General features: G+C 34.3%; 1 protein-coding gene and 1 pseudogene across 1 annotated transcript; both read right to left on the bottom strand.

Annotated features, from left to right (window-relative positions):
* Positions 1–3: 3 nt before the first annotated feature.
* On the bottom strand, positions 4–15,704 carry LOC110683222 (annotated as a pseudogene).
* A 2,658-nt stretch (positions 15,705–18,362) lies between these two features.
* On the bottom strand, positions 18,363–20,318 carry LOC110683221 (probable protein phosphatase 2C 2). Its single transcript, XM_021859566.1, has 3 exons — positions 19,844–20,318; positions 19,104–19,454; positions 18,363–18,934 (listed from the first exon to the last, which is right to left on the bottom strand). The coding sequence occupies exons 1-3, from the start codon at positions 20,207–20,209 to the stop codon at positions 18,587–18,589; spliced, it is 1,065 nt and encodes a 354-aa protein (XP_021715258.1). The 5' UTR covers positions 20,210–20,318; the 3' UTR covers positions 18,363–18,586.
* Positions 20,319–22,200: the final 1,882 nt, after the last annotated feature.

Genomic DNA, 22,200 nt, shown 5'->3' on the forward strand with positions numbered 1-22,200 from the left:
CAACTGAGCATACATATTCTGCATCAAAGGTATTGATTAGTTTCTATGCCGAAATGGAAAAAGTGTAAAAGGATAGTGTGTGCACAAGACAGAGAGATGCAAAGATGATGATATCAAGCAATTCTTTAAAGACTAGTTTAGGACGTGTGAAAAGGGAGTTCAGCAGCCAATTATATGTGGACATTAGGAAATAAGAAACGCGAAAGTTGAAAATATGATAGAAACATAAAGACCATAGGTAGCTACCTGTTGAGCAATTACGTCCTTCTCGTCCTGCTCTTTAGCCTTTACTTCCTTCTGGGCTTCAATTTTGTCCTTGATAAGTTCATCAACCTTGCCTGTGTACTCACGGATAAACTGCAAGAGAGACCAGATATGAAAATTTTACTTCTAATGCAAAATGCGGCAGTACAAAACTGTGCTCTAAAATGTTCTGAACTCGTTATAATTTGTGTATTCAATGACCAATAATCAGTCTCACAATCCCAGCAACCAAGTATCCAGTATAACAGGAAGTAGGAACTGGAAAACTTGTACTAAAAAAAAACCCACTTCCAATCCTTTCCTACAATGAGAACCACATTTTGTTACCTGCAATAAGTATGGGAATGCAAAATCGATCATATTGTTCATCCAGGCAAGCTCAAGGGCAACATCTGGCCGTATCACATCATAACAAACAAAGAGGCATGCAGCAAAGCACTCGTTCTTCCCCTGCAAAAGTAAATTCAATGAAAGTTAGCCCCAAAAAAGATGGTACTTGCCAGTTTACAAAAGATGACAATCCCCATATTATAGATTAAATAGCCTCATCTGACACAACAGCTAGGTTTTTACAGTTAGCAAACTCCAAATAGGTTCAGATATGTACATAGCATTACGTCTAACCAGTTGAGACTAATATCAGCCTATCAGGTAGTCATGAGCATGGATTTTTAAAACATCAATTACTCCAAGAGAAACCAGGGTATTTCATAAGTATCTTGAAAAACTGAAGAATTGTTACAAAATAATAAACATCATATTTACAGCTTTTTCAACGTATTCTGTGTTCCATTATGTACCCCCCCCCCCCAACAAAAAAAAAAAAATAAAAACGTTAGCATTACAAACCTTAAAGAATAATAAAAAAAATAATTTAAGTTGAGCAAAAAGAAAAAAAATTCTGTTCAGTAAAAATAAGTTTTAAATCTATGAAAATCAATTACTTCAAAGAACAAAATAACGATTGGTAAAATAAATCTTAATCGGCAAAATTAATATAAGTCCAACAAAATTATTTAATTTCAGTAAAACAATTTAAATTCAGCAAAAATAATTTAAGGCTTTGATTGATTGATTGAAAATAATTTAAATTTGTATGTACTAAATGATGAGAACAAGGCCTATAATGCCAAATTGGAGCCATGTGGAGAATCTTTCTAACTAACCCATGCCAAAACGCAGGCCTTTATTGAAAGACAAGGAAAAAAGATGTACCTCCTGTATGAAATAAACCAGCAACTCCTCTGCCAGTTCGCGGTCACCCGATTGTGAACATGTTTCCATCGCATCTCTATAATGTTTATCTTTCTTAGACAGTGCAATAGATTGCTTCCATCGACCTGCCTTCTTATAGATATAAGCAGCAACACGTCTCATCTCAAGAAGCTCATGTTTCTCAATCTGTCATCAACATTACTATGTAAGTATGAGAGAAATCGTATGCCCCTCTTTATCAACGTATGTCAATGAAGAAAACATCAAAGCTGCCACCAAATAAAAGCAAAAAAAAAAAGGAGTTAGATGCAGTCACCTTTTGTGCAAGTCCTATCTGATCAAAGTTATCATGTAAATCAATTGACTCTCGCAATCTATCATAGTCTTCCTCCTCAACATATATTTCATTCAGGGCCTCATTTACAGCGGAGACATTATTGCTCTGGACAGCAATCATGTATGGCTTCACGAGATACAGGTTACCCGCCTGCAAAACAAGAGATTTTAAGTGAAAAGATTGCAAAAAATAGATCGCCCTACTAATTCAGATAGCAATCATTTTGAGGCATTGAGGGCAATTTATTTATAAGAAAAGGAGAAATAACCACCTTTCTCATTATATCAACCACACGTGTATGGTCCAAACGAAGTGCCAACACATTAAGCATATCATTTATTAGATCAGGATGCTCCTGTAGGTAAAAGTGCACAGCTTTGTAGTACAGCTCTACACTGGCAACTTTAGCCACGACATCTTTGAACTGCATGTGATCCCAGGCCTCGGGAGAATGATTCATTACAGTCACAGCAGCATTATCAAATTCATCATATTGGATGTACAAAATATGTGAGTTCTTTCCAGTGCTGCTGTTCATCGCATGCTCTGATAACCTTAGGAATGTTTAGACGAGTAGCGAACAACTTAATGTGCTCCATAAGCTTCTCAGAGCGATATCTAGCATAAAGTATTCCCAATTCAGTGAAGATGCCCATATGTGCACGTTCCAATCCCAGACCACTTTCCATCAAGGAGAATCATCTCGTTGAAACAACCCCTGTTCTGATAATACTGACTGACCTCTTCCATGTCATCCACCTAAAATTTTGACACACGCATAAGACAATATCAAAGTATCAGTCTTCCACAAACAGATAATATATATATCGTTAGCCTAAACAACAGCATATGAAGGTTAAAGCATAAGGAAGTAGCTTATATAAACTAGTGACATGCTTAAACGAAAAAAAAAAAAAAAAAAAAAAAGAATATAACCCTTCTCGGCATATCAGACATATTTCAGGCATGTAGACAGCCATTATCAAGCAGGTAAATTAATGTACAATTTAACAAAAACAGCCCTCACCCCCGCACAAAAATATAAAACAAATAGATAAATCATACTTCCATAATTATTTATTTCCAAGTACCTGTATAATGATGTTGAGACCACAAATCTGAGCTAATCTGAACTCTTCAGCATCAACACAAGCAAAAACAAACTTCCTTCCAAGTCTTTGCGCTATTAGCTTTCCGTGCTGCATCAACAGCACTTTGGAATTGCTTAAGCCTCACTAGGGTAACAGCTAGCTTCGCCCAGTTAGAGATAAAAGCATATATTATCTTTGCAGCTTCATATAAAGCTTCATCAAATAAGCGATCACCAACATTTTGGAGGTTGGCAACATTTGGCATGAGAATGAATTCCTCAATGTCACTCAAACCTATCGATCTTGGCATAAGCATATATGAGTTCACTATCCACCCTAGGCTCCTTTGTTTGCTGCCTAACCATAAGAAGATACTTCACCAGATCATGGTAGACATCTGCATCTTCAGAAGCACGGATCACATCCAAAAATTGAGTGGAATCCTCTGCACGTATAAATGACTCTATTGCATCACTGACCAATCCTGCTCTTAACTGAGCCTTTGCAACTTGGCTCCAAACAGCATCTTCTTCAACCCGGAATGCAAACTCCACAGCCCGGTCAATGCTTTCAATATTATCCAACAGTACATTAACCGCCTGCACATTCAGATTAAATTTCTTTGAAAATTGCAAATGCTTCTTCATAAAGTTGGGCCTCAACAGCCACTTCTCCAACTGCAGGTCCATCAAAATTATCCAGCCTGTTGACATAATCCATGACTCTAGATGAATCTGCTTTAATGGCTGTCAAAATGAGGAGATTTTGCAGATTTGAATTCCCACTGAAAGCAGAGTTCTGTAGAACAATCTTTTCAAGAAGTTCAATTAATTCATGAGGAAGATCAGCTGTCATAAAAGCTTTGACTGCAGCAGAAACTTGTTCTGGACTCTTGCTTTCAGGCAAAGCAGTGGACACAACTTGATCAATGATCTGCCTCCTATACTCGTTCTCAGGATTAAGGACTTTCTCCCAAAGATCACCATCCATTCTTTCAACAACATATCTGGAATAGAAGGATAAATCAATAAGCACCTTTCAATAATTACATCACAATTATAAAAAATGCTTAGGTATTAACCAACCTTGCTTGTAGCTTGAACAAAGAATTCTTATTTGTGACATTGATAAGCTCATCGTCACATTGTCCTCTCCTATAAGCAACTACTGCAAGGGTGGGTCACGCTTCTCACAATATTTACCCACAACACGTGAATCATAGTATGGGTTAGTTGTGAGAAAGTGCTCTGGGTTATTGTTACTCTCAATGATAATTTTTCCCAGAGCATTGTGCACATGCACATCTTGGCTTCCTTCACTAACAAGATGCTCAAGAAATTGAGTGAGCAAGCGAAGTCGATTCCTGAAATATAAAAAGAAAAAAATTGACAAAGCAGATCAAGAAAAAAGAGAACAAGAAGTAAGATCATGCATCACATTGTCAGCACCTCTTCTCACATTCCTCCACTAGTGGCTCAACTGGAAGAAGAGAGCGAACAGAGAGTATCAGACCCTTGATAAAATCTTCAGGGCATTCATCATCAAGAAGCTGCCCAACAACTAGTGGAGCATTTCCCGGATTAACCTAACACATCCAGATGAGTCCTTGTCAGCAATATTATAATACAGAATCAACATTCAAGGATCTAAACTATACATGCTCCAACAGAAAGCAACAGATCTATATGGAGTCCATACCTTCTGAACATAGCCTTCTATATAACGAAGCATGTTGTTTACATATAGGTAGTGTGTGAGATCTGGAACATAGCCAAAACGATCACAGACATTAATCAGAGGACGTGCATCAGGAAGTTTAGCTTCCATCAAGAAATTTTTCGTCTTCTCAGCATCATAAAAGTTGGATTCTCTAGTCACTCTTTCTACTTCTTTCAACTGTCCGGTTTTGGCAGCTGATTCGATATATTTAAAGTGAATTTCAGAATCCTCACTGCACAGAAAAATAAACAGAGAAGACAATTGGAATAAGATAATAACAATGAAAATTTTATAAACAGAGTCAAAACAGGCCTTCATCTTGTTGAATATTACCTGGAGCTCAGATATGATCCAAGGAAAAAGTATAGCCCTTCATATGACTTGAATTGCTCAAACAGCTTAATGCATGAATCTACTCCTAACTGCTCACTATACTCCTTAGCAGCCTGCAAATATCAAACAACATAAACATCCAATTAAGTGGCAGTATACCTAATTGTTAGCTTACTAATAATACTGGTGAAAGCAATAACTAGATTTTGACATGACATGCACAAGTTAAAGGAAAAATGATACGTTCAATGACAGTCTGTTATCTCTATAAATGTATACAGATAAATTAAATTAGTACTTAAGATCAAATAACATAATACAAAACATATCTGGAGCTTAATTACCTTAATTCATCATATGAAATTGATATTGATAGATTATGAACATTGATTATGTAAAAATGTACCTTAATTCATCATATGAAATTGATATTATTACATATTATTTTAAAAGAAAATTTACAAAAATACTACCATTATATTCTTCTGAAATTTTAGCAATTATTATGAATGAAGGTAATTTTTTTTGTCAAAGATCAACCTCAAAAAATCGAAAAAAAAAAGTTTTAATTTTTTTTTTTAAATTCCTTTATTTTAATATAAGTTGGACACATGGTAAGAATAATTATCCAATGTAACATCCATAATTTTCTAATAGTAAGTTATATACATAAATCATACCCCCTCCATACAAATCCATCTCAACACTTTCCATTGTGTGGTGTCCTAAGTTATATTCATGAATCAAGGTATTAGTTACCTTCAATTTAATTTCTAATATCATTTGGATACATAACAATAATAATTATCTAGTGTAACATTCAAAATTTTCTCATAGTAAGTTACATTCATAAATCATACCCCCTGCATGGCTGCATCCATATCCATCTCAACACTTTCCATTTTGTGGTATCCTAAAATCTTCATCATACTTTCTTTTCCTATTTCTCTCTCCATCCTATCAAACTTTCAACCTCTCTTTTACAATACAGTTTTATCTCTATCTAACCACTTTCAATGTTGTATTCCACACTAACTATTCTTAAATATTGTGCCAAGAGTGATGATGAATTAGGAAGGAGCAATTATATCTAATTCAATTTCCATAATTCTACAAAATATACTAGTTTATTAAAGCAACAGCAGTAATCAAACCGCCCTAAAATAATAGACCACTTTTGACTTCTGTGGTCCAATCTCATTAGCCTTTAGTCATTGCCTATATCCATGATATGAGCTCGAATATTGAACACGTACAAAAATTTAAGACACAAGGACATGATCCTATATTTGGATTATGGACTCAAGTCAAGAGGCATAACATCTGCATTTGTATAAATAAAAAATACTTCATATTTGCTTAGAAGTCAATAGAGAGCAATTGTGAGAATACCTGAACAATAATCTGAAGGTTGCCCCTGAGATTAACAAGTAAAAGGTCCTTCATGCACTCCAATGCCCACTCACGTGAAAGAGTCCCAAAGAACTCAACAAGTGCCTGCACATGTCCAAATCATTAACAACATGCCAATCAAATCAAATAAAAAAAAATTTAAAAAAAAAAAAAAAAAAAAAAAAAAAAAAAAAAAAAAAACAACTGGATAAAATTAAACCTGTGGTTCTATTGCATGAGTGTTCACGATAACACGTTTTATGTCTGGTAAATCAGTATAATGCTGCAAAAATTATTGAAATATATATGTCAGTAAGGGACCTCAGTTCAAAGCGATGAAAAGGATCAACAAGAAAAGAATTTGAAGACCAATTACCCTTAGAGCTTGGATGTACAAACCAGCTTTCTCACAAAGCTGAGCAACTCTAGAACGATCATAATGACTAAACATTCCATTAGCCAAAATGGCATCAGCCACATTAGGGAAGGTAACAAGATTGATTTCCAAAACCTGCATACATCCACAAGAAAAAATGCTCAAGTATTGCTGATGAATATAAAGATACCTCTACCATACATAAAATCAGTTGATGTCACACCTTAGTTTGCAAAAAACCATGTTCAGGCAAATTTGGCTTTAAAACATCTAGCAGAAATGCGGTTGCTTCCCGTATCAAGTTCCTCTGAGATACACAAAGAGAGAGAAAATAGATTCACACATTGATCTTTGACAAACAAACACAACAGTCACAGAATATCACTTTCTTTAAATGAAATAGTGAGATGGTAATAGGTATACAATTCTCAGCTCAAACTTTTAACAGGTTCCACGCGAAGATATAACAAAAACTAGCAACAGTGTAAAGAAGGAAAACATCCACACCTGAAGAAAAAGATCAGTTACTGTGTTATAATCAACAGGACACCCTCCCTCCATTTGGGACATCATCAACGCAAAATTGACAGCACCCTGTAATGAGCATTAGACAAATAAGCACAGATTACAACATATTCTTCTATAGACCTATTACACAGTTAATGGAAATAAAGTATATCACAGCTTCTTTTTTTTCTCTCTTTTTAAATGGAAAAAAAAAAAAAAAGCAAGAAGTCAGAAAACATACCTGAGGATCTGTTCGAAGAATGGTTTGAAGGAGGAACAAGTAATCTGGTGTGTAACCGACCTACATTAACAGAAAAATGTAAAACTACTACAGCACATATAATAGTGAGAGTACAGAAACAAAAGCTAATAGAGCTAACTTATAGCATAACAACATACAGAAATAGAATATAGTAAAATGAAGATCTATCTTTACCTGCTTAGAATAAATCAGAATTTTATCAAACTCCCTACGCTCAGCAAAGGCAGCAACAACCTTCGGAGTTGCTCTAGCTTTAATATATATTTTCAAGGCAAGGTCTGTGTCAACAGTCTGCAAAATCAAAAGGTGTACGGAACATCAAATAACAGTCAACAGTCACAAGCAAATGAATTAAAAAGATAGCCATAAAATAACAGTCTATATACCTTCACTAGATCTCCAAGTTCCTCAGTACACTCCAATTTGTCCTCTGCTAGCCAATTCTCCAACAGATTTTTCTTGTTCTGATTCACAACAAGGCGGGATAGTTCCAAAGATTCAAATGCATTGAGCTTTCCTCTAGTTAAAAGTGTCCCAAAGTATTGCAACAGAGGCGGTGTCAGCCCTGATTGAACAGGAACACTCTGCAATAACAAACCACCAGAAAATGAAATTCTGCTTTACAGCAAACCAATACACAAAATGGCTTCATGCCTTCATGGCCTTCATCCATAACAATCATTTATATAGTTTTTCACATTTTGTGGAGTACAGCTCATTTGAAAAGAAATTGAGCATAATGAAGCCCTCTGTTTTAGACAATATGAGATGTAGCAGTGTCCAGAGATCCAATGCATCTAAAACTTGCCCCCTAGATCCATAGGTTTCTGATTTCTACTATTATGAAGCATGAAAGATAAAATCTTCCACGATAACATTAAGATATAATTGACATGATTTTCAAGGAGTAAGAGAACTCATAACTAAATTATATGCGACGGTGGCTACTTGTGTTTAACTCTAAGCTCATTATAACTGATGTGTCCCATAAAAGTGTATGAATATAAATAATAACTGGACCAAAACAAATGAAAGAGGAGGAGAGACGAAAGGTGGAATCTGAAGCAATACCAACTAAATAAGAACTGCAATTGTCCATTCATATGCTAATAAACAACAACCAATGCTAAAAGGCACAACTCACCACCAGATGAAGCCAAACAGCACATATGATAAAAAGCATCAAGATGACATGAAAAATATGCACATGGGGGAAACCTGAAATTTTGCAACAGTGTCAGGAGTACGCAGGATCCCTTGCGGGGATTCAGCAGCAAGCTCTGCAGCTTCCTTATACTTAGTTTGGGAGAACAACTCTTGGAAACGCTGGACAACCTGAAATAAGTACAAGATGGCAGTTTAGCAAATTAACAATCATCCAAATAGCAACAGGAAAAGTGCGTAATATAAATATGATTTTTTTTTTTTTTTTATCCTTTAGGCAGATTATTTATCAGTTAATCCAAGTCAGCCAACACCAGATTCATAACTATAATAAAGCATGACCTCACATCAAAGAAACCACTGGGAAAATAAAATTCAACATACCAGATTTTCTGCACCAGGGAGATTACCCCTTTTGGCAAGATTAACAGCAAGCTCCAAATTGTTCAACTGCAACAACCAGATACATAAAGGTTATATTACTCCATAGCAGCTCAGTAATTTTTTCCAAATCTAGAAAAGAATTTTTTTATAAACACACCTGCCCGCTGACAAAAGGAACAATAGTAGCCTCGTTGACAGTGGCAAGAAGAACCTGGCCCCTTCGATTGATGGCATAGAAACCTCCAGCTGATGCAGCTTCTGATGTCAAAAAAATTGGATCTGGACTGATTCGATTCCGGTAAACAGCACTAGCAGTCTCAAGGTCATACACAAATAGCAGCCCAAGTTTGGTAACAACATAAATTAAACCATACTTTTGGGACATCTGCACAAACAATAAAGTAATTTAACCAACAAAGAGTGGTGGGAAATAGTAACTAAAGACGCAGCATGTACTTTAATGTGCCTGCACAAAATGAGAATATAATCTAGGAACTACCTGCATAGCAACTGGAAAATCATCAGCAAAATCAGGAGGGAAGAATAGATCAGCTTGTTTCTTTGTAAAGCCTGGCTTTCCTGTCAATGTAACACTATGTCAAAACAGATGAAACACACTACACACCGTACTCATACCAAAGGCATGGGAAATACAACTGATTACATGCACTGATGCACAGATGCACTAATGACTTGCGTCCAAATTATTTCAGGAAATAATGATGACATTAACAGAGAACAACTATATAAGATTTTACTAGGTTAGAACCCGTGCGATGCACGTTTTGTATAAAATTATTTTTATAATTTGTAACTTTAAAAAAAATGGATAAATAAAAATAAGAATTATGCACCTTGTACAAAAAATATTTGTAATTATATAGTTTTAGATTTTCAACAAAATTATGATACAATACCTATTGAACGTCGCCTAATACATATTTCATCGTAGGAGTCCATTTATTAGTGTGCTATTTACAATTGTTTTATTTTTTAAAGATAAATTGATAGGTTGTAGTTGTAATGTAGAAGCTTCTAATATTCAAATTTCAAAATTGTTAAATATGGTAGCTCCCAAAAAAAAAAAAAAAAAAAAAAAAAAAGATGACATCATCCTTGCATTTAGGCTGGAAAAAAATTATTATTTGAGTGACATGTGGACAGTAATGACGTCAGCAACGTTTTGTTTTAGTAATAGTTAATAGATTTCTGGTAAGCAGTAATATATTAAATGAAATGTAATAGTAATGAACTGGATTTGGCATAAAGATACTAGCAAGAAAAAAATCCATATCACAACACAAACAAGCTCACAAAGAAAGGAATTGGGGGATAAGAACCCAAAAAAAAAAAGTACAAACCTGGCTGGGCACCAAGTTCTATGATATGCAACTTTGAAGTAACCTGGCCAGCATTCATGGACTTCGTAGCAAACACAATAAGAGTAGAAGGGTTCTCATTGCCAGGGACCTATGAACAATATGGGAGTCTTAGAGAATTTTGAATGCAAAATAGATATCCAAGAAAGTCAAAAAGGGGAAATATCACACTTTATATGAGGCAAATGATGCAGCATGAGCTTCAAGAGCTTGACTGCGCTGCTGATCCAGAGAATAGAGCTGCATACTTCCTTTCACAAGTTGAGGTCTCTATAATTCAGGAATAGATTTTATCAGAAAACTATGATGACAGAGATAAAGCTCTCCATAATTTGATAAATTAATGCAGACAAGAAATTCAAACACACCATTGCCAATCCTTAACTCAACATAACTATACCAAAAGAAGAGAACAAACAAAACCAGTGCACAACAGCTACTTGACAGTTGACATGAAAACCCATTGAGACAGATTAGCAAATTCAATTTAGTTTGTACAGAACTCAAAACATAGGAAAGAACAGTAGACTGTGTAAATCCATGACCTGAAAAACCGACTACCAGACGCTCAGTCCAAATCAAGTATTTAACATAGTTTTAAGTTGATAAACACAAAATTTTAGTGTACATTAAATCATCCAACACATAGAAAGATGACGGAAATACTTATCTATAAGCTAAACAGAGCTTCATGTTTTCTCTCAATGATTTACAAGTACGGAAAAAGTAGAATCTGATCCCTAAGATACAAGAGTCTGCTATTCATTTCAAAATGGATTTCAACACTTAAAACAGCTTATCCTCACAGGGTACAACAATTTAGTAATTACACTATTACAAGCGCATTTACAATACATGATATTGAAGTTTCAGATTACAAACTAAGAACAAGGGATGATGATGTGGGGTTTTAGGATAATATTAACCTATTGCAATTTTAAGAGAGAGGATGAGTATAAGGCTGGAACCAAATCATGTTGGGTGAGGCCACTTGATACGCCAACGGCCCAACAAAAGGCACAGCACAGAAAGGCCATTTTGTCAGACCATATTTGGCACAGCATGTGGACCATGACTGAAAGGATCTGAATCAAACCATCTATTAGATTGGGGATTTTCAGAAATCGTATGCTACATACTACTAAGGCCCTGCTCACTTCACCTTATTTTTGCTGAGCTTAAATTATTTTTACTGAACTGAAATTATTTTTGCTGAACTTAAATTATTTTTACTAAACTGAAATTAATTTTACTGAACTGGAATTATTTTTCCTGATTTTTTGTTATATTTCTTCTTTAAAGTTACTGATTTTTACTGAACTGAAATTATTTTTACTGAACTGAACTTATTTTTACTCAACTGAAATTATTTTTGCTGGAGTGAAATTATTTTTACTAATATGAAATTATTTAACTGAATATTATTTTTTAAAAGTGAAGTGAATAGGGCCTAAGATATATGGGCCGACTGCCAATCCACCTAGAAAATCCAGAATCATGTAATCTCTTTAAACACGGCCAAGACACAGCACAAAACAAGATTGCATCAGCAAGGCAGTGCCCTCACCGTGCCAGAGCTGGGCCATCCTTCTGGCACTGCCCAATACCAGCTTTGGTTGATACTCACAAGCATTCAAAAATCAGCAATCAGCAGAAATGCAATATTTGTGCATCAGAAATGACCAGATGAGTTTCTTACCTCAGGGGAACCAGGTGCAATACCAATCAAGACCAACCACTTTTCAGATGGGTCACATTTATAGTTGATTATTTGATTGTTTGCTAAGTTAGCAGTCCTTTCAAACATTTTTACAGGTTGAGAATCCCCTGCATTTCAAAAGTCACAATAAGGTTGTTAAAAGGACAAGATAAACCACAACAGCAGTGCACATGTTTGCTAGGAAAGCAAGGGTAAGGAGATCCAACAAGCAAACTACAGCCCACCTTCAATTGACCAATGATAAACAGACGTCTGTGTCACGAGTCCAAGCATTTTTGCAGAAATCCACTTCCAAAAGACAACCTACACAAAAGCAAAGATTATGGATCCAATGAAGCAATGGATAGAATTAAAAGGGAAATGCAGTATAGCCCGATATAACCAAGCATTACTCCTTAAATATGGTTTTAGAAATTTACCTGCTCAGGCATTTGGTGTGATTTCACCTTCGTTTTTGTTTCAATATTAAATATCTGCAAGTGGTCTTGAGTGGTACCAGGAAGTAGAGCTACACAAAAAGCCATAAAAAATCATAAGAGGCATTATTTCCATTGCAGAACAGTTGATGAGATATTTCATCATCCATCAAAGGTGATCAAACAGCTATTAGCCCAGCTCATTTGGCTACATAAAATTTTTGAAGTAAGGCATTTTAAACTTCTTGTTTCTCAATATTAGTCAACTATAATTGCCATATTAAGACCAAAATCATGAGCTAATTGTTGTATTAGCTTCTGTAAATTACAGATAAGACCAAATTAAGACCCGGACATGCTTTGAAGTCTTCGCAACAGTTCCCAAACCTTGCCACAGACTCGTTGAAAAAAAATAACTCAAACTAAAATCATTAGGTATCTTTGTTCAAATATCAAAAAGCACCACATTATACTCATGGAGAACATAAATCCCCATGCCTTCATATCTTTGTTCCTCGTCTCATTCATTACTTCCTCAGTCACCTCATAATAGCAATTTCCAGCACTCAAAAACTCCTTTTCATAGATTCACAAAGACTATCCAAGAAACTTATTTCGGTTACCATTGAAGCACGGAGGTAAAAACATAACCACTTTTGAGATCAAATATACACTTCAGCATTGACTGTACAATTGAGTCCTCATATGGAAATGTCACATATCAATATCCTTGAGTCAACTCTTCGAATCATCAGTTAGCTCAGTTTTTACACTCAAATATACCTTAATCAAAGAAGAATCCTAAAAATAAACTTGAAGATTTCGTTAATAAGACCATTAAAGCACATAGCCACATGTTCCTGACTATAAAGAATCTCTTATTTATAGCCAATCCTTCATATACACCACTCATAATTCATATTAAGCCAAAGTCTTTCAGTTTGCAGGTATGACAGTATGAGATGTTGGTCTTCCTAAGCTTCCAAAAATAATGAAGCAGTCTTATTATCACAAGACGGCTAAAAAAATCCATTTGGTATAACTAAATGAGAAAATTGGAAATCAAATATGGGATGACTAGAATATATATATATATATATATATATATATATGAAAAAAAAAAAAAAAAAAAAACTATGCTATAGGGAATGGTTAAAACTTTAAAGCTTGAAGTATCTGGCAAAGGTACATCTCCATGTACCACATTTCCCAATTATACAAAAAACAAAACCATATTACTTAGTCACAGTTGAAGTATCAACATCATAGACTCATAGAGCATGGGTTTGAAACTGTTTAATTCACAAAATCAAATAGCCAAGTAATAAGCCACTAAAGGGTCTCACCTATCTCAATTCTCTAAACGAACTTGCATTTAGAGTTCACGCACCATATGTCTATACTACTACCTTGGTCCCTCCAATTATCTTCCACTCAACCATTTTGGCTCATCTCATTTTATTATTATATATCAATAGAAGGATAAACTCCTCCCCAGTCCCCAACACATGTAAACTTGGGCTCCACTTTCACTTTTCTTTCCCTCAATTAGATCAACCGTTTCTCGGGAATTACTACACAATCTCTTACTACTATTTCTTTCTCCATCTAATTCCAACATTTTTCAATCATGTCTAAGTAGTTTCTAATGGCCTACCCTCGACTAGATTTCATAAAACATGTGCCAAATCTTAAGTGGACAATATGAAATGCAAGGAGTACTTTGCCCCACCCCTGTCTAATGAGTTGGCCAGTAGGTCTCTTCTAGAATATAAATACAATAAAATAGATGAACTTTAATGACAAATCAAAACTCTCATGATAATCATCCTCATAGCAACAAGAAAAACCATCAATACAAATTATGAGGTACATATACACATGCATCTTGGAATAATATTTTATATTCTTTGACGTGTCATTCTTGGTTACGGTTAACATCAAGGATAAGATAGTTCAACGTATAACTTAGTACATTTAGAAAGTGGGGCAATGACCTAAAATTTCAAACCATATTAGAAAAAGGAAAAATGTATAGTTTAAAGGAGTGAGCATCATCATGGATCTATCCTTTTTAAATTTCAGTCCCCACGAAAAATCAACAATAATAGATGAAGAATAGCTAGGTGACCACCAAACAAATATACTTGCTATAAATAATGCAAAATTGCATAAATAATTAACTATCTCCCCTACCTTTCAAAGCAAGGATTCGAGTATTCGGATTCATGAGAGCAGAATCCGCGGTGATAGGCCTTCTTAAAGGTTGCATCGGCATGCTCATATCAACAATGACAACACTATTTTGCGGAGAGGTTTCCCGCACACATATATACTTCTCTGATTCCATGGTCACATTGTTAAATGTGATGAATTGTTGATTAATTCCAATGCTAGGCAACTGCATCGACGAAACAACATGATTACCACTTCGATCAATCCTCTCATTTCAAATTACAACAAAATCAATCTCGCTGATCCATAATTTGCAGTCTAAAACTCGCATTTCATCAAATCGTCAAATTACACATTCATAAAATAACATTCAATTCAGATCCAGCTAATTTTTCAAAATGTATAAGTATTACTCAATCCAAACTTCACAAAATCATCAAATCACCAAAAATTACAGCATGAAATCAAAATCAAAGCATGGATCCGAATATAATTTGAGAAAAAACTAACCGTGAAAACTTCCTTCATCACGATCGGCGCATTCGCCGCCGCCGCCGCCATTGTTACGAGATCGAAATGTCGAAAAAATTCAAAAGATTCTGCAAAAAAAAAAAAAAAAAAAAAAAAGGAAAAATGTTGATTTGAATGTGGAAAATTGAATTGAATTAGAGAGAGAAAGCGTTGAAAGTCAAGTAGAAGAGTTGATCGCAGGCCTTACTTGCCAAAAAGAGGAGAGAGAAAGCTTAACGAAGATCAACAATGGCGATTCAAATTCGACTTGGCAAATCTGAAGAGTTTTACGAAGGGAGAGAAGTGAAGAGGAGAAATGGAAAAAAAAAAATTGAGAGATCGTGTTAAAATGTGCTTCGTTAGTGCAAGTGCGCTATATTTCGTTAAAAAAATTCCTTTTTTTTCTTTTTTATTTAAAATATTTTTGCTTTCTCATTTTTATTTTATTACATTATTTATTTTCTTTTTTGGGCTGAGATCTAAGCACTGGAGATGAAGGTACTCATAGCCCAACGGGCCTATGTATAGACTTAATTCCATTTTTGCATATTTTTTTTCATTTTTTTTCAAAATAAAAAGTAATATTATGTTTGGTAGAGAAAAATAAAAGAAAAGGAAGAAAACAAAAACGGAGGGATACACCATCTTTTAATTAGATATCTAATGAAAATTAGATAATACACCCGGGTGCACCATGCTCATGGTGCACCCGGGTAAACAAAAAAAGGCGGAAAGAACATATAGTGTTTGATAAAGAACATACCTATGTTTGACAAAGAACATACCTTTAATATGTTTTTTGAGTGTGATCAGTGTGTTCTTTGAGTAAAATTATATGTTCTTTATATTATAACTTATGTTATTTAACATATGTTGATAAACATATATTTTTTTTTGGGTTTAATAATACAAAGTATGTTCTTTGAATTTGGCGTGTATGTTCTTTAAGGTCATAGTGACTCCCAAATTCTATTTTTTATTATCATATGTCATATTTAAATTACTTTTATTATCGTATATTCTTTGAGTTTGATTAGTGTGTTATTTAGGTATTAACTATATGTACTTTACAATATAAATTATGTTCTTTTAACATATCGTATTTTGAAATTTGATATTGAAATCTTAAATTATTTTTAATTGAAAATAATGTTAGAGTAAAAAAAACTAAATTATTATGGGAAGTTGAATTTTTTTTGGAGAGATAGAAAACTATTTTTTGGGGAAATGATATCTTTGGTAAGGATTTTTAAAGAGGTGATCAACATTGGCATGACTCGCATCCCGACCCGATCCGGCCCGAAATAGGGTGGGTTTGGGCAAACCTAAAAATACATTTTTAGTTAAAACTCGAACCGGGTTCGAAAAAAGCCCGAAAACCCGCTACTTTTCTACGGGTTTGGGCACAAGAAATTATGATATGGCCCGGCCCTACTCGATTTTTTATCACCTCTAAATTTTTCCCGTTAATAATGTGTAATTTTTCAGAAAATTTTATCAAGTTTTTATCTCGTTCTTTTTATTATATCTTTATGTTCTTTGGTAATGCATGTTTTTGTCAAATACAAACATGTTCTTTGTCAAATACATGTATGTTCTTTATGAAACACAGGATGTTCTTTCCGCCTTTTTTTTATTTATCCGGGTGTACGATGAGCACTGTACACCCGTGTGTATAAACCACGGATTAGATATCTAATGCAAGGAGAAATAGGGAGGGGATCGGAAGGATCCATTTTCCTTCCTATTTTAATAAACAAAATCCTTATGTTGTTTGAGAGATTTGGAAGCAAAATGATAATTCACCTTCTCCCTCCCTCGACCTCCACCTCCCTTTCCCTTCCCTCTTATCCAAAGTGGCCATTTCACATTGATAGAAAATTAATTGAGTAATAGGAGTAAAGACGGTGAACAAATTGGTTACTTAGATGGATAAGGTTACTCAATCAACGGAAAAATGAATTACTCAAATAGAAAATGAGGTTACGCTTATAAACAAGTGGAGTTATAGTTTGTTGTGGGTTCAAATTGCAAATTAGATTTATTTGTTGTGTGACAAGCTAACAGCCATGCCAACCCTTTAAAAAAAATTGGCATGACATGTTGATTGTAGCATACTAGCTAACATGTATAGTTGAGTTTTTTTTTTTTTTTTTTTTTTTTTTTTTTTGAATAGTAGTTGAGTTATTTAATGTCAAGAATGTAGTATATTGCAGGGTATTCTTCCACTTGCTTGATGTGTAATATTTCATATATGGAATATTATTCAATGTGGTGTCTTTGTGGTGTTCTATCTTTTTATGCAAAAAAAAAATCATAGGTTTTTATTATAAAATTAAATAAAATCTATGTATGCTATTAACAGTCATTTGTAGCTTAGACTAACCACGCCTGTGAAGCTCATAGCAAGTGGCTACCTGCCTACGTTAAGACTTAAGGTCAAGTAGCTCAACTGTTCAAGTGTGTCATTTGAAGGATAGCAATGCAGCCTAGATTGGGCTCCTACGAGACTGAAATTTATGTACAATCCCCAATACTTTGTGCTCATAACTTAATTGCCAAAGCTATGTTACATTTTGAAAATAATTATTTGTATATATATATATAAGGTTCACTCGAATGATAATGAAACTTAATTTTGATTTAAATTTGCTAGTTTATGACGAATAAGAGGGCGGCAAACGATTTGGAATAAGCTTTAGAAGTAATTACTTGTAGTTCTCAATTGGAGTTAAACATGTAATATACTACGGAGTAAAAGCATCCCTCACTCGATACATCATCTAACGAAGAACTCCAATGTGCATATTCTAGACGTTTCAGACTTTTAGTGCTCATTTTATAGGATTTTGCAAGTACTTAAGGCTTGAAAATTCATGAGCAAGAAATGTCAAATTTCATCCTTTTCATCACAAGATTCACAACCCCCAAACCCTACCTTAGTATTCATTAGCATAATAATGTAGCATTCCTCTTTCTTTAAAATAATAATGATAATAACTATCATTATTTTGCTTTGTAAGTTAAATATATCCCGTGCATTAACATGGATACATTCTAATAATATACGAAGTATAATAGAAAAGTATATGATTAAATTAATAGAATTAGGGTTTTAAAACTAAATTTCTATCTTACAAACAACTCGAATATACAAGGAAACAAAATGGAAGGAAATTTGCTACTATATATTTTCATGGCTAGCTATCTACCCCTGTGACCCTGCCTATGCACTATGCACTAAGCTAGCTTAGTGATAATTAACTGATACAAATCAAATTATATACCTTATATATACATCTAAAGCCAAAAAAAGGTTATAATCCTGTATAATCAGCTAGATTAAAGAGCAAATTTGTCTAGTTGAATCACCATTACAGTTGTATCATCGTTAGATCCCCTACTTGTTGACAACTCCACTAGCTTTCTACAAGCATGCTTTAACTCTGGCTTATTACTCCCTGCTGTAAAAAAGGGAAGAACCACGTCTACCGCTTCCTGATTGCTAACCTTGTTCCATAGGCCGTCTGAAGCCAAGATTAGGAACTCGAAATCGGGTTTAATGGTTAGGATTTTTGTTTCAGGTTCGGCTGTGACCCATTGCTTGAGATGTTGGTCTCCTATTGCTCTTGACACTGCAAGAGAACCTTGTATTCTCCATGTTCCGTTGCAAAAATCAACGTATCCACCCTGTGTAAAATAACATTACAACTTATAAGTCCGTGTCATATGAGTTACACATGTACAAATGCGTGTTTTGTGTTATTGTGTAAGCCATGGTCATATAATAATTTCTTGTCACATTTTTTTTATAATTAACAAAAATGTACTTCGTATAATCATATATAGGTTGTCATACCTTGGATTCGATCCTAGTTTTCTCGTCTTCTCTTGAAGGGCTTTGATCAGTAGTCAGTGCCTCCGCAAGGCCACCCCTGCTAATAACAGCACGACAATCACCAACATTAGAGACCATAAGGTTACCCTCTTGAATCAATGCAGTTACACAACAAGCACCACCGTTTGATTTTTCGTTAAGAAACTCCTGGTCAGCAGCTAGATAACCATCTCTGATACTCTCTTCAATCAGTTTGCTAGATTTGGCTCCAGTAACTCGTCCTACATGGTCTAATATTTTGTCACCTAGCCTTGCTGCTGCAAACTCGGCAGCTTTTGGACCGCCATGTCCATCAAATACTCCAAAGAATGCCTGCAATTGATCAAAAATAACGATCATGAGCAAAAGAATTTGTTGGCCACCGTAATTTTTATTTATTTTACACAACATATAATAATTCCATATATAAAATGTATACTTCTAAGTTCTAAGATTTGATTGTTTCATATTGCAACATTTAGCAACCAAGCATTATTTATTCTAACACTATCAACCAAGCATTATTTATCTAATACTATCAACCATTAGGTGAACTTTTGAAATATTATAGACCTATCATGTCCATAATTATTTTTTTTATAGAATGAAGGACAACCATAACATTTCCTAAATTATAACATATACTATGAATAATACTAGTATATTGGTGTGTATCATCCCATCAACAATGTTACTAATAACATCTTGAACGCAAAAATTACCTGTAAAGGGCAACCATGTACATCATTAACACGAGCCGAATAACGGTCCTCCAAATGAGCCCTTGATTTTCCTCTCTTACTACAAACTCCATACCCCTCCTCTTCAACTTCAATCTCCTCAACACGATCTCTAGGTGTACTCACAACATTATTTTCCATCAATGTAACAATCGGAACGTTAATCCTCGCCGGTCTTTTCCTCTTCATCAACGGCAATTCATTATGATGATGATGATTTCTTACTTGCCCTTCCAACTGTTGAAACCTTACCATCAAATTAGGTGATATGGGGTTAGCGTGATGGTTGTAAATATTACTCGTATTACCACTATGAGTAACAGTTGGTACTACAACAGCACAGTTCATTTTTCCTTTATTATATCCTGTGTATAGAATTTGCTTATATCTTGATCTGAATGATCTCCTTAATATTAGCTCTAGTCTAGCTATTTATGTGAATAAAAACTTTGGGTTAAGATTTATGAATAGCTCATACGAAGTTTCTATATATAGTGTTGAATGTCTTGATCAAGAAGTCTATTGGGAATAGGGATTGAGGGGTTATGATGAGTCAACCGTTCAACGGTCAAACATTGCTTTATATTTGGTGTGGTGCATAAGTTGAGGAGACTTGGTCTATTTCTTAATCCAACTTTCTCCGACTTTGTCCTTAATTTTAGCGGCTGATAGTGATTCGATCTGGAACTTTTGATTGGTTCGTCAAAAGGTTGCTTCAACCAACCAAAAAAACAATTTGTTTTTTCATAATCCCTCCATTTCATAATATAGTTTATATTGTATTTTTTTCACGGTATTTAAGAAATGGAAGGAGAAGTGGAAAAAAGTTAGACAAAATTACAAGGCAAATGGATAAATTTAAGGGGAAAAAAAAAGTGAAAAGTACAATTATAGACAAAAGTTAGAGAGAGTGTGAAAAAAAAAAGTACAATGCAAGTGGATAATCTAAAGGTAAATTAGGAAGTTCAATTAATAAAGTTAAAAAATAATGGTAAAATGGTCTTTACATACTATCCAAAAAATAAAAACAGGAACAACATTTTGGGTCTCCAAAATAGGAAAACAGAAACTATATTATGAGAGAGAACAAGATTACGATTATTACGGAGTAATATTTTTAAAAGATATGAGTGATAACTGTACGACTTAACATGCATGAAAATAGAAGGGAGAGGTATAAAAAAAATGAACACCCTCAATCACATTCGTTATGAAAGATTTGAACGCAAACGTTATGGATCTAAGATAACAATCTTACTAAGGCCCCGTTCACTTCACCTTATTTTGGTTGAACTGAAATTATTTTTACTGAACTGAAATTATTTTTGCTGAAATGAAATTATTTTTATTGAACTTAAATTAATTTTACTGAACTGAAATTAATTGGAAAAATTGGTCGTAATAGCACCAATTATTACAAAGGTGCGCGTAGCAGCACAACCTTTCGAGAGTGCGTTCTACATCACAAACTATGCACTTGGTTGCAAATAGCAGCATAAATGATACCAAAAAACTGAGATTTTGCCGGAAAACTGATAATTTAATATGTTATTTTTTTTTTATTCTCGTGAGATTGATTACTCTATCACTCCATTTTATTTTCTCCCTGTATATTTGTATCATTCTCAACCTCCACCATTACTGTGATTCCTCTTTAAAGTTTACAGAGGGCTTCTTTGATAATTGTGGGTTAAGGACGGCGAATGGTAATCTCTCATCGAATTTTAGGATACAAAAGTTACTTTGTGATACCAAGCCCCCAAAAAATACTACAAACATAATGTTGCTTAATTGCTTTTTTGTTTAATTACTCTTCAAATTTCTATTTTCACTCTTTAAGTTAAGTTCAAGGATTTGTTTTACCAGATCAAATTTCTATTTCACCTTCTAATACTTTCTTCTCAGATTCCAAATCATTCATCACTTCAATTGCACGTGTCAACTATTTTTTTATATCCATCCAATTAAAAAATTTGCAATTATCAACCTAAAAATAAAAATTTCCTTCTCAATTACCCACAATATATCAATACTCAATTACATTAATTCTGGGGCATAAGAATTGCATACCTTAACATGTCTTCTATTCCCAATGTAATTTTTCCTCAATGTTGACAAAGAGAGTGATAGGAATATATAGGAAGAAAATTAAATGGAGTGGTAGAGGAGTTTAATAAATCATTCACGCGAGGATAAAAAAAAATCTAAGAAATATTAAAAATTCCAGTTTTTCGGCAAAATTTAGTTTTCCGGCGAAATCTCAGTTTTTCGGTATCATTTATGTTGTTATGTGCACCCAAGTGCATAGTTTGTGATGCAAAACACACCCTCAAAAGGTT

Source organism: Chenopodium quinoa, unplaced genomic scaffold (assembly GCF_001683475.1).
Source record: "Chenopodium quinoa cultivar QQ74 unplaced genomic scaffold, ASM168347v1, whole genome shotgun sequence".
In the NCBI taxonomy this organism is placed as follows: Eukaryota; Viridiplantae; Streptophyta; class Magnoliopsida; order Caryophyllales; family Amaranthaceae; genus Chenopodium; species Chenopodium quinoa.